The sequence below is a fragment of the Telmatherina bonti genome (assembly GCF_933228915.1).
Source record: "Telmatherina bonti genome assembly, chromosome: 15".
Classification (NCBI taxonomy): Eukaryota; Metazoa; Chordata; class Actinopteri; order Atheriniformes; family Telmatherinidae; genus Telmatherina; species Telmatherina bonti.
Genome location: NC_136613.1, coordinates 4,150,753 through 4,164,877, shown reverse-complemented (window position 1 = coordinate 4,164,877; position 14,125 = coordinate 4,150,753). Strand labels below are relative to the sequence as shown.

General features: G+C 39.9%; 1 protein-coding gene across 1 annotated transcript in view; it reads left to right on the top strand.

The window, feature by feature from the left end:
* Positions 1 to 12,896: 12,896 nt before the first annotated feature.
* LOC306766618 (aryl hydrocarbon receptor-like) overlaps positions 12,897 to 14,125 on the top strand; it is a 38,836-nt gene continuing 37,607 nt past the window's right edge. The window contains exon 1 of the mRNA XM_079254420.1: positions 12,897 to 13,312. Coding sequence (XP_079110546.1) covers positions 13,254 to 13,312 — 59 coding nt within the window. The 5' untranslated portion in view covers positions 12,897 to 13,253. The remainder of the gene's footprint in view (positions 13,313 to 14,125) is intronic.

The window sequence follows — 14,125 nt, the reverse complement described above, 5'->3', positions numbered from 1 at the left end:
CATGTTTACAGCGGTAATAAACATTTTTACAGCAGAAATAAACATGTTTGCCGCAGGAATATACATGTTTACAGCAGGAATAAACATGTTTACAGCAGGAATAAACATGTTTACAGCAGGAATAAACATGTTTACAGTAGAAATAAACATGTTTACAGCAGGAATAAACATGCTTGCAGCAGGTATAAACATGTTTACCGCAGAAATAAACATGTTTACAGCAGGAATAAACATGTTTACAGCAGGAATAAACATGCTTACAGCAGGAATAAACATGTTTACAGCAGAAATAAACATGCTTGCAGCAGGTATAAACATGTTTACCGCAGAAATAAACATGTTTACAGCAGTAATAAACATGCTTACAGCAGTAATAAACATTTTTACAGCAGAAATAAACATGCTTACAGCAGGAATAAACATGCTTACAGCAGGTATAAACATGTTTACAGCAGAAATAAACATGCTTGCAGCAGGTATAAACATGTTTACCGCAGAAATAAACATGTTTACAGCAGTAATAAACATGCTTACAGCAGTAATAAACATTTTTACAGCAGAAATAAACATGCTTACAGCAGGAATAAACATGCTTACAGCAGGTATAAACATGTTTACAGCAGGAATAAACATGTTTACAGCAGGAATAAACATGCTTACAGCAGGAATAAACATGCTTACAGCAGTAATAAACATGCTTACAGCAGTAATAAACATTTTTACAGCAGAAATAAACATGCTTACAGCAGGAATAAACATGCTTACAGCAGGTATAAACATGTTTACAGCAGGAATAAACATGTTTACAGCCAAAATAAACATGTTTACAGCAGAAATAAACATGTTTACATCAGGAATAAACATGTTTACAGCAGAAATAAACATGTTTACAGCAGGAATAAACATGTTTACAGCAGGAATAAACATGTCTACAGCAGAAATAAACATGTTTACAGCAGGAATAAACATGTTTACAGCAGAAATAAAAATTTTTACAGCAGGAATAAACATGCTTGCAGCAGGTATAAACATGTTTACCGCAGAAATAAACATGTTTACAGCAGGAATAAACATGTTTACAGCAGGAATAAACATGCTTACAGCAGGAATAAACAATTTTACAGCAGAAATAAACATGTTTACCACAGGAATAAACATGTTTACAGTAGGAATAAACATGCTTACAGCAGTAAGAAACATTTTTACGGCAGAAATAAACATGCTTACAGCAGAAATAAACATGTTTACAGCAGAAATAAACATGCTCACAGTAGAAATAAACATGTTTACCGCAGGAATAAACATGTTTACATCAGGAATAAACATGCTTACAGCAGAAATAAACATGTTTACAGCCGAAATAAACATGCTTACAGTAGAAATAAACATGTTTACAGCAGGTATAAACATGTTTACCGCAGAAATAAACATGTTTACAGCAGGAATAAACATGCTTACAGCAGTAATAAACATTTTTACAGCAGAAATAAACGTGCTTACAGCAGGAATAAACATGTTTACAGCAGAAATAAACATGTTTACAGCCAAAATAAACATGTTTACAGCAGAAATAAACATGTTTGCAGCAGGAATAAACATACTTACAGCAGGAATTAACATGTTTACAGCAGAAATAAACATGTTTGCAGCAGGAATAAACATGTTTACAGCAGGAATAAACATGCTTGCAGCAGGTATAAACATGTTTCCCGCAGAAATAAACATGTTTACAGCAGGAATAAACATGTTTACAGCAGAAATAAACATGTTTACATCAGGAATAAACATGTTTACAGCAGAAATAAACATGTTTACAGCAGGAATAAACATGTTTACAGCAGAAATAAAAATGTTTACAGCAGGAATAAACATGCTTGCAGCAGGTATGAACATGTTTACCGCAGGAATAAACATGTTTACAGCAGGAATAAACATGCTTACAGCAGGAATAAACATGCTTACAGCAGTAATAAACATGCTTACAGCAGTAATAAACATTTTTACAGCAGAAATAAACATGCTTACAGCAGGAATAAACATGCTTACAGCAGGTATAAACATGTTTACAGCAGGAATAAACATGTTTACAGCCAAAATAAACATGTTTACAGCAGAAATAAACATGTTTACATCAGGAATAAACATGTTTACAGCAGAAATAAGCATGTTTACAGCAGGAATAAACATGTTTACAGCAGGAATAAACATGTCTACAGCAGAAATAAACATGTTTACAGCAGGAATAAACATGTTTACAGCAGAAATAAAAATGTTTACAGCAGGAATAAACATGCTTGCAGCAGGTATAAACATGTTTACCGCAGAAATAAACATGTTTACAGCAGGAATAAACATGTTTACAGCAGGAATAAACATGCTTACAGCAGGAATAAACAATTTTACAGCAGAAATAAACATGTTTACCACAGGAATAAACATGTTTACAGTAGGAATAAACATACTTACAGCAGTAAGAAACATTTTTACAGCAGAAATAAACATGCTTACAGCAGAAATAAACATGTTTACAGCAGAAATAAACATGCTCACAGTAGAAATAAACATGTTTACCGCAGGAATAAACATGTTTACATCAGGAATAAACATGCTTACAGCAGAAATAAACATGTTTACAGCCGAAATAAACATGCTTACAGTAGAAATAAACATGTTTACAGCAGGTATAAACATGTTTACCGCAGAAATAAACATGTTTACAGCAGGAATAAACATGCTTACAGCAGTAATAAACATTTTTACAGCAGAAATAAACGTGCTTACAGCAGGAATAAACATGTTTACAGCAGAAATAAACATGTTTACAGCCAAAATAAACATGTTTACAGCAGAAATAAACATGTTTGCAGCTGGAATAAACATACTTACAGCAGGAATTAACATGTTTACAGCAGTAATAAACATGTTTACAGTAGAAATAAACATGTTTACAGCAGGAATAAACATGCTTGCAGCAGGTATAAACATGTTTCCCGCAGAAATAAACATGTTTACAGCAGGAATAAACATGTTTACAGCAGAAATAAACATGTTTACATCAGGAATAAACATGTTTACAGCAGAAATAAACATGTTTACAGCAGGAATAAACATGTTTACAGCAGAAATAAAAATGTTTACAGCAGGAATAAACATGCTTGCAGCAGGTATGAACATGTTTACCGCAGAAATAAACATGTTTACCGCAGGAATAAACATCTTTACAGCAGGAATAAACATGCTTACAGCAGTAATAAACATTTTTACAGCAGAAATAAACGTGCTTACAGCAGGAATAAACATGTTTACAGCGGTAATAAACATTTTTACAGCAGAAATAAACATGTTTGCCGCAGGAATATATATGTTTACAGCAGGAATAAACATGTTTACAGCAGGAATAAACATGTTTACAGCAGGAATAAACATGTTTACAGTAGAAATAAACATGTTTACAGCAGGAATAAACATGCTTGCAGCAGGTATAAACATGTTTACCGCAGAAATAAACATGTTTACCGCAGGAATAAACATGTTTACAGCAGGAATAAACATGCTTACAGCAGGAATAAACATGCTTACAGCAGTAATAAACATGCTTACAGCAGTAATAAACATTTTTACAGCAGAAATAAACATGCTTACAGCAGGAATAAACATGCTTACAGCAGGTATAAACATGTTTACAGCAGGAATAAACATGTTTACAGCCAAAATAAACATGTTTACAGCAGAAATAAACATGTTTACATCAGGAATAAACATGTTTACAGCAGAAATAAACATGTTTACAGCAGGAATAAACATGTTTACAGCAGGAATAAACATGTCTACAGCAGAAATAAACATGTTTACAGCAGGAATAAACATGTTTACAGCAGAAATAAAAATGTTTACAGCAGGAATAAACATGCTTGCAGCAGGTATAAACATGTTTACCGCAGAAATAAACATGTTTACAGCAGGAATAAACATGCTTACAGCAGTAATAAACATTTTTACAGCAGAAATAAACGTGCTTACAGCAGGAATAAACATGTTTACAGCAGAAATAAACATGTTTACAGCCAAAATAAACATGTTTACCGCAGAAATAAACATGTTTGCAGCAGGAATAAACATACTTACAGCAGGAATTAACATGTTTACAGCAGGAATAAACATGTTTACAGCAGAAATAAACATGTTTACAGCAGGAATAAACATGTTTACAGTAGAAATAAACATGTTTACAGCAGGAATAAACATGCTTGCAGCAGGTATAAACATGTTTACCGCAGAAATAAACATGTTTACAGCAGGAATAAACATGCTTACAGCAGGAATAAACAATTTTACAGCAGAAATAAACATGTTTGCCGCAGGAATAAACATGTTTACAGTAGGAATAAACATGCTTACAGCAGTAAGAAACATTTTTACAGCAGAAATAAACATGCTTACAGCAGAAATAAACATGTTTACAGCAGAAATAAACATGCTCACAGTAGAAATAAACATGTTTACTGCAGGAATAAACATGTTTACATCAGGAATAAACATGCTTACAGCAGAAATAAACATGTTTACAGCCGAAATAAACATGCTTACAGTAGAAATAAACATGTTTACAGCAGGTATAAACATGTTTACCGCAGAAATACACATGTTTACAGCAGGAATAAACATGTTTACAGCAGGAATAAACATGTTTACAGCAGAAATAAACATGTTCACAGCAGGAATAAACATGCTTGCAGCAGAAATAAACATGTTTACAGCAGAAATAAACATGCTCACAGTAGAAATAAACATGTTTACTGCAGGAATAAACATGTTTACATCAGGAATAAACATGCTTACAGCAGAAATAAACATGTTTACAGCCGAAATAAACATGCTTACAGTAGAAATAAACATGTTTACAGCAGGTATAAACATGTTTACCGCAGAAATACACATGTTTACAGCAGGAATAAACATGTTTACAGCAGGAATAAACATGTTTACAGCAGAAATAAACATGTTCACAGCAGGAATAAACATGCTTGCAGCAGGTATAAACATGTTTACCGCAGAAATAAACATGTTTACAGCAGGAATAAACATGTTTACAGCAGGAATAAACATGCTTACAGCAGGAATAAACAATTTTACAGCAGAAATAAACATGTTTACCGCAGGAATAAACATGTTTACAGCAGGAATAAACATGCTTACAGCAGAAATAAACATTTTTACAGCAGAAATAAACATGCTTACAGCGGAAATAAACATGTTTACAGCAGAAATAAACATGCTCACAGTAGAAATAAACATGTTTACTGCAGGAATAAACATGTTTACATCAGGAATAAACATGCTTACAGCAGAAATAAACATGTTTACAGCCGAAATAAACATGCTTACAGTAGAAATAAACATGTTTACAGCAGGTATAAACATGTTTACCGCAGAAATACACATGTTTACAGCAGGAATAAACATGTTTACAGCAGGAATAAACATGTTTACAGCAGAAATAAACATGTTCACAGCAGAATAAACATGCTTGCAGCAGGTATAAACATGTTTACCGCAGAAATAAACATGTTTACAGCAGGAATAAACATGTTTACAGCAGGAATAAACATGCTTACAGCAGGAATAAACAATTTTACAGCAGAAATAAACATGTTTACCGCAGGAATAAACATGTTTACAGCAGGAATAAACATGCTTACAGCAGTAATAAACATTTTTACAGCAGAAATAAACGTGCTTACAGCAGGAATAAACATGTTTACAGCAGAAATAAACATGTTTACAGCCAAAATAAACATGTTTACCGCAGAAATAAACATGTTTGCAGCAGGAATAAACATACTTACAGCAGGAATTAACATGTTTACAGCAGGAATAAACATGTTTACAGCAGAAATAAACATGTTTACAGCAGGAATAAACATGTTTACAGTAGAAATAAACATGTTTACAGCAGGAATAAACATGCTTGCAGCAGGTATAAACATGTTTACCGCAGAAATAAACATGTTTACAGCAGGAATAAACATGCTTACAGCAGGAATAAACAATTTTACAGCAGAAATAAACATGTTTACCGCAGGAATAAACATGTTTACAGTAGGAATAAACATGCTTACAGCAGTAAGAAACATTTTTACAGCAGAAATAAACATGCTTACAGCAGAAATAAACATGTTTACAGCAGAAATAAACATGCTCACAGTAGAAATAAACATGTTTACTGCAGGAATAAACATGTTTACATCAGGAATAAACATGCTTACAGCAGAAATAAACATGTTTACAGCCGAAATAAACATGCTTACAGTAGAAATAAACATGTTTACAGCAGGTATAAACATGTTTACCGCAGAAATACACATGTTTACAGCAGGAATAAACATGTTTACAGCAGGAATAAACATGTTTACAGCAGAAATAAACATGTTCACAGCAGGAATAAACATGCTTGCAGCAGGTATAAACATGTTTACCGCAGAAATAAACATGTTTACAGCAGGAATAAACATGTTTACAGCAGGAATAAACATGCTTACAGCAGGAATAAACAATTTTACAGCAGAAATAAACATGTTTACCGCAGGAATAAACATGCTTACAGCAGTAAGAAACATTTTTACAGCAGAAATAAACATGCTTACAGCAGAAATAAACATGTTTACCGCAGGAATAAACATGTTTACATCAGGAATAAACATGCTTACAGCAGAAATAAACATGTTTACAGCCGAAATAAACATGCTTACAGTAGAAATAAACATGTTTACAGCAGGTATAAACATGTTTACCGCAGAAATAAACATGTTTACAGCAGGAATAAACATGTTTACAGCAGGAATAAACATGCTTACAGCAGTAATAAACATTTTTACAGCAGAAATAAACATGCTTACAGCAGGTATAAACATGTTTACCGCAGAAATAAACATGTTTACAGTCGGAATAAACATGTTTACCGCAGAAATAAACATGTTTACAGCAGGAATAAACATGTTTACAGCAAGTATAAACATGTTTACCGCAGAAATAAACATGTTTACAGCAGAAATAAACATGTTTGCAGCAGAAATAAACATGTTTACAACAGAAATAAACATGTTTGCAGCAGAAATAAACATGTTCTCAGCCTGGTTCAAAAGTCCATTTTTGGTTTAATAGGTCAGGTTCACCTTCATGACAACTGTGGGGGGAGTGAATTTTTTTTTTTTTTTACGTAATTTTATCTTTAAAATCAGCATATTTAGGGGCGTGTCCTTTTGATTGACAGGTACCCGATCTCCCGTTTCAAGTAAGAAGAACGTAGAACAACCGCGGTTTTTAGCCAGTTAACAACGTGACTTAGCTTTAGCCTGCTTACCTCCGTTAGCTGGTTAGCTCCTGTTAGCTGGGTTAGCTCTTAGCTACAGAAAGCTCGGAATTCGCTAGATGTCAATCATCCACCATGACGCTCACAGCCCCCCTCTCAGCTCCACCTCTTTGCCCATATTTGTATTTTCCAGGCTAGACGACCTGCATGCCCCTGCCAAGATGGTGATGGTAGGAACCGCCCCATGAGGGTCCCAAATGTCTTCTTTGACATGGGACATTGGCACACATGTGTTAAACCCCCAAGACGAGCTGAGGAGTCAATCAAACACCTGTTGCCATGGCAAAAGTATGTCCACCAACTTTGCAAATACGCCCACATTTTACACCATTTTTTTCCCTTAAAGCGCATCGCATTTGAACCAAACCCTTTTGGGATTCATGAGAGTGACTCTAAATTCAGCAGAAAGTCAAGTGACAAGTTGGAGGTGGGGGATTTCGGCAGGAGGCTTGGACCCAATGGATGCCGCTTACGGCTTTAATTTACGATTTTATTGAGATTTTTTTATCGTCTTTCTGCTTCTTTACAGCATCTGCTATGCTTCTAGTGTTTTGTCCGGTACATGAAAGATGCCGCACAGATGAACTCACATTGTTGAATAAAATTCCACCAGCAGCAGCCTGGTGATCCTGACGGCAGGATGGATCCATGTTGTCATGATGTTTCCAGCAGATTCTGATCCTACCATGTGAATGTGGAGCTGAACTGGAGACTCATCAGACCAGCAACGTTTCTCCATCTTCTATTGTCCAGTTCTGGTGAGTCTGTGTGAATTGTAGCCTCAGTTTCTTGTTCTTACTGACAGGAGGGAACCCGCTGTGGTCTTCTGCTGCCAGAGACCATCTGGTTCTAGGCTGGACTGGTTGGGTGTTCAGATACTCTGAGATATTCAGTTTTTTGGCCCAATGAATGATTTTCTTTTTTTTAAAACTAAGAGTTTAAAGAAAATTAAGCTTTTAGTGGAGGCCCCTTTTATACCCAGTTGTGGCATCTGAGCCTGTCACAAACTGGTCTTATTTTACTTTGATTTGTTTACATTCTTTGGTCTTAAATTTCAAATAATTTCTTTGGACTTGATCCTGTTAAAGGAAAATTTTTAGCTTCTTTTGCAGCTGCTGACTGGATCATTTCTCTTCTACAGACCATTCCCGGTAAATCCTGGAGATGGTGTAAACCAACAACCATGCAACGTTCAAAGTCAGTTAAATCTCCTTTCTTCCTCATTCTGATGCTCAGTTTTACCGTCAGCAAGTCATCTTCACCATGTTTACATGACTAAGTCCTCCATGTGACTGGCTGGTTGTATGAATAAGCAGCTGAACAGGTAGAGGTGATAATGTGGAAGAAGCTGAGAAGGAGTTGATCTTTGGCCTCTCCTGACGTCAGCATCAGTTTAAGCTCTGATTGGTGGAGAGTCTGACAGGAAGTGATCTCATCATCACGTCCAGATGGAAACAGAGGTGTCTTAGTGACACAGCAGTGATGGAGATGAAGATGTTGTGTCTGGACTGTAAACCTCCTGGACGGGACAGAAAGGCTGGAAAACCTCCCTCCATCACCCACATACAACACAGAAGATACCAGTGAAACCAGTGAAGAGCGTCCCTCCATGTCTCAGTGGTCCCAACACGACCTGCAGCATCATGCAGAATGTCTGTGTCTTCCTGGTGACCTGCAGGTTTCCATGCAGACATGAAGCAGTTTGGACCGTCAGGATAAAAACATGAAGCTGAGAGAGGAAAGTCATGACGGAGGAGGCTGCAGCGTGCAGTCGGGACGTGTCCTCCTGCCTTTCCTCCTCTCAGAGCTTTAAAGCAGGAATGTGAAGATGGCAGACAGCTGCTATGAGGAAGTAAAGCCTGCCAGAGACACGCTGCTGTTTCCAGAGGCCAGCTGATGAATGGACGCCATGGCAACATGTTGGTGGCTGTCACTGACGCGTGGTGAGGTGATGCAAACACCTGCTTACTGCTGCTCTCCACACAACTGCACCACTCACACCTTTTCACACCAAACTCTACCCTTTTTGCAGGTTTGGACTTTTATTATCGGTGGCTTTAACCCTTAAAACTCCAAGTCGGTCGTGGATTTTTGCTCCTTTAAATATAAAACTTGAAGCGTTTTAATCCCAGTCAGCGTGCAGACATGATGTCTTCCGCCTCTGTTGCCACATCAGGATAAACTGACGGAAAATGAACGTTTCCATAGATATATTAGCAGCAACTCGGTTCTGGAAGATTCTCCAACCAGCAGATTAACCAGTGGGAGGTGAGGGCGCCTGGACTGGGTATAAAAGCTGCATCTCCCCCAAAAATCCAGCTTCTCCATTTATAAACAATCTGATTCAAACAGTGTAAACTGACCTTCACCATGGTGAAGCTCTGATGTCCAGATGCAAGTAAATGCAACATGTAGTGTACTTCTATATGTTGTTTTCTCATTAATATGTTGTTCTAGTTGATAATGCAGCATCATCTCACTAGCTGCTAAGATGGGGATGATTTGACTGTTTACATTTCATGAAGAGGATGTAAAAGTCATGAAACGACCAGATGTGAGGAGTGAAATTAACCCTTCAAACATATGTAAAATGAATGTATGGACAGATAAAGAGCAACCAGACGTTTGTAGAAATAACACACCTAGATCAGCAGTGACCAAGTCTTTCCTCATCTGCACATCATTCTCTCACGTCTGAAACACACACACACACACACACACACTGTTTCCATGTTTACATCAGGGTCCTTTAAACGGAACAAACAGAAGCAGGAAGACAAAAAACACGACTTCAGCAAGTATACAGAAGCAGAAGTGTCGCTCATGGGGATCGAACCTGCGGGACAGCGTGGTAACTTAAAGGTCCCTCAGACTGCCTGAATCTTCTCCTCCGGCTCCGTAGAGCCTGAAAGACTTTTATCTGTTTTAAAGACATATTCCTTTCGCTTCCTGAGGGACCAGATGGAAAGACTAAACCTTTGGGGTTTGCTGCTTTTATACCCAACTCTGACACCCTCGCCTGCTGTGTTTCAGTCTTTCTAAACGTTTTAAATGAATAAACAACATTTAAATGTCATAAACCTGGCAGCTGTGTGGTCAGGATGAAGCTTATCATGACAACATTTAGGTCCTCACTTCCCAGAAATGTGGGAGGAATTCTTAATGCAACACCATCCTGCTCCGGCCAGCTTCCCAGTTTGGGAATGTTACTGGTGTCCTGAACTAAACCAGAGCAACACACAGGTGGTGGCTGAGTTCAGGGGTTTGGCTCCAGGAAGCAGAACCGGATCCCGGTCCAGGAAGCAGAGGTTTTCCTCCCTGGTTCTGGTCCTGATGGAGGTTTTCCTTCCTGGTTCTGGTCCAGATGGAGGTTTTCCTTCCTGGTTCTGGTCCTGATGGAGGTTTTCCTTCCTGGTTCTGGTCCAGATGAAGGTTTTCCTTCCTGGTTCTGGTCCAGATGGAGGTTTTCTTTCCTGGTTCTGGTTCTGGTTCTGATGGAGGTTTTCCTTCCTGGTTCTGGTCCAGATGGAGGTTTTCTTTCCTGGTTCTGGTTCTGGTTCTGATGGAGGTTTTCCTTCCTGGTTCTGGTCCAGAGGGAGGTTTTCCTTCCTGGTTCTGGTCCAGATGGAGGTGTTCCTTCCTGGTTCTGGTCCAGATGGAGGTTTTCCTTCCTGGTTCTGGTCCAGATGGAGGTTTTCTTTCCTGGTTCTGGTTCTGATGGAGGTTTTCCTTCCTGGTTCTGGTCCTGATGGAGGTTTTCCTTCCTGGTTCTGGTCCTGATGGAGGTTTTCCTTCCTGGTTCTGGTCCAGAGGGAGGTTTTCCTTCCTGGTTCTGGTCCTGATGGAGGTTTTCCTTCCTGGTTCTGGTTCTGATGGAGGTTTTCCTCCCTGGTTCTGGTCCAGATGGAGGTTTTCCTTCCTGGTTCTGGTTCTGATGGAGGTTTTCCTCCCTGGTTCTGGTCCTGATGGAGGTTTTCCTTCCTGGTTCTGGTCCAGATGGAGGTTTTCCTTCCTGGTTCTGGTCCAGATGGAGGTTTTCCTTCCTGGTTCTGGTCCAGATGGAGGTTTTCCTTCCTGGTTCTGATGGAGGTTTTCCTTCCTGGTTCTGGTTCTGATGGAGGTTTTCCTTCCTGGTTCTGGTCCAGATGGAGGTTTTCCTTCCTGGTTCTGATGGAGGTTTTCCTTCCTGGTTCTGGTTCTGATGGAGGTTTTCCTTCCTGGTTCTGGTCCAGATGAAGGTTTTCTTTCCTGGTTCTGGTCCAGATGGAGGTTTTCTTTCCTGGTTCTGGTTCTGGTTCTGATGGAGGTTTTCCTTCCTGGTTCTGGTCCAGAGGGAGGTTTTCCTTCCTGGTTCTGGTCCAGATGGAGGTGTTCCTTCCTGGTTCTGGTCCTGATGGAGGTTTTCTTTCCTGGTTCTGGTCCTGATGGAGGTTTTCTTTCCTGGTTCTGGTCCAGATGAAGGTTTTCTTTCCTGGTTCTGGTCCAGATGGAGGTTTTCTTTCCTGGTTCTGGTTCTGGTTCTGATGGAGGTTTTCCTTCCTGGTTCTGGTCCAGAGGGAGGTTTTCCTTCCTGGTTCTGGTCCAGATGGAGGTTTTCTTTCCTGGTTCTGGTTCTGGTTCTGATGGAGGTTTTCCTTCCTGGTTCTGGTCCAGATGGAGGTTTTCCTTCCTGGTTCTGGTCCAGAGGGAGGTTTTCCTTCCTGGTTCTGGTCCAGAGGGAGGTTTTCCTTCCTGGTTCTGGTCCTGATGGAGGTTTTCCTCCCTGGTTCTGGTCCTGATGGAGGTTTTCCTTCCTGGTTCTGGTCCAGATGGAGGTTTTCCTTCCTGGTTCTGGTTCTGATGGAGGTTTTCCTCCCTGGTTCTGGTCCAGATGGAGGTTTTCCTTCCTGGTTCTGGTTCTGATGGAGGTTCTCTCTCCTTATTTTTTTATTCCCTCTAAAAACAGAATTGAGATTCTTTCGATGATTTTTTCTTTGGTCTCTTTATATCCGAAGCATTTTAATCCATTATAATATTTATAAAGGATAATTGAATAATCCTTGAAGTGAAGGATTATTCAGCCATTTCCACCCTGCGTCATTAATCTGGATAAAAATAGCATGTTAACATGTTTCTGTGTGTTATTGTAATCAGAAGTCACGTGTTTTAGGATGATAGCTGATTTTTATTGCTGTTCCTGTTTTCCCACTATTGTTCTGCCTTTTGTAACTTTTCTAACTTTGTCCCACTAAAACACTCATTTCGCAGCATTCATTCAGGTTTTTATTCAGTTTTAAATGGAATTTTTTTTCAATGTTTGTGTAAATTTGCGCTTTTGTAAAAAAAAAATCACAGCTAAAAAAAATCTCAACCCATTTTTGATGTTACAAAACTTTTTTTTTTTCTTAGAAAAAACACGTCAGTCCACCTTAAAAAGCAGCTCCTGCAGACTGTACACATTTCCTGAAAACGCCCCGCGTGTGTGTGTGTGTGTGAGTGTGTGTGTGTGAGAGAGAGAGAGAGAGAGAGAGAGAGAGAGAGAGAGAGAGAGAAAAACTCCAGTGACTCCGTATAGTAATAATAAGGCGGCGTTGTTTATCCAGAGAGAGGAGGCTGGACGTGGTCTGGATTCGGAGCCAAACTTTTCTTTACTTCCATTTCCTCTCCCGCACCGCACCGACCAAGGTCAGGAGCAGTGACCGCCCCCGGGAGCTGTCAAAGCGCCACCGAAACTCCGCGCAGCCGGCCGCTTTCTGAGCTTTTCTGGTTTAAGGCGCCGCATGGGGATGTGAGGCCGCGTGCCCCGGCGGAGGAGCGCGGAGCGTCACCGTGAGGAACCAGCAGAGCAGCCGGAGCTGAGCGCAGACAGGCCGGACACAAACGTTGAGCCGAACCGAGCGACACCATGTTGGGCAACCCTGGAATCTACGCCAACAAGAAGAGGAAGAAGCCCGTCCTCAAGCAGTAAGTTTCCCCTCCTCACGCGGCTCTTCTCCTCATGACCTGGAAGCTTTTCAGGGTTAATGTCAAGTTTTTTTGGGTAAAAGTCGTTCGGAGTGACCTGGAACTAACTTGCGGCGTAGAGTTACACAGAAGTGAGGGCTAACATTCGGCCTGAAAGTATGGAAAGTCGATCAGCTCATAATCAGGTTATGAATTAAGGTGGAGCAGAAGCTGCCGCGGACTTTTCCAGTCGACATGTTAACTTTCTGACTGTTCGCCTCCAGAAGTTCACCGGGGACGTTTTGGATGTGCGGTGATGCCGCGCGCGGCTCGGAGGTGGCTTCTCCGAGTCGAGCTCTCCGCTGCTCTTCGGACCACCTTAAGAATGCGTCGAGCTGCTGGATCTGGCACGGACATCTTGCCCTCGCGCATTAATCACAATCAAGTTGGATAGTCGGCTGCTGCTCTCACGCGATGCTCCGGGGAGGGCGGGGCCTGGAGGCGGTGCAGAAGGCGGGGACTGGCCATGAGGGGCGGGACATGGAGAAGGAAGGCGGGGCCTGTGGACGGTGGTTGGCCGTGGAGGCGGGTCATAAAGGCGGGGCCTGGCCATGGTGGGCGGGATCTGGAGGCGGGGGCGCGCGGCCTCAGACCGTGTTATTGTCATCTGATCCGGGCTCGCGCTGGCAGTTTGCTGCTCCGACTTTCTCCTCTTGTTTATTGTCACTTTTTAACGTTTTGAAGACTAAAATTAGGCGCCATTAAAAACTTTTACACAAAAATCGCTTCTAAATATTCACAAATGAAACGAGTAAATGATCATTTTGACAGAAA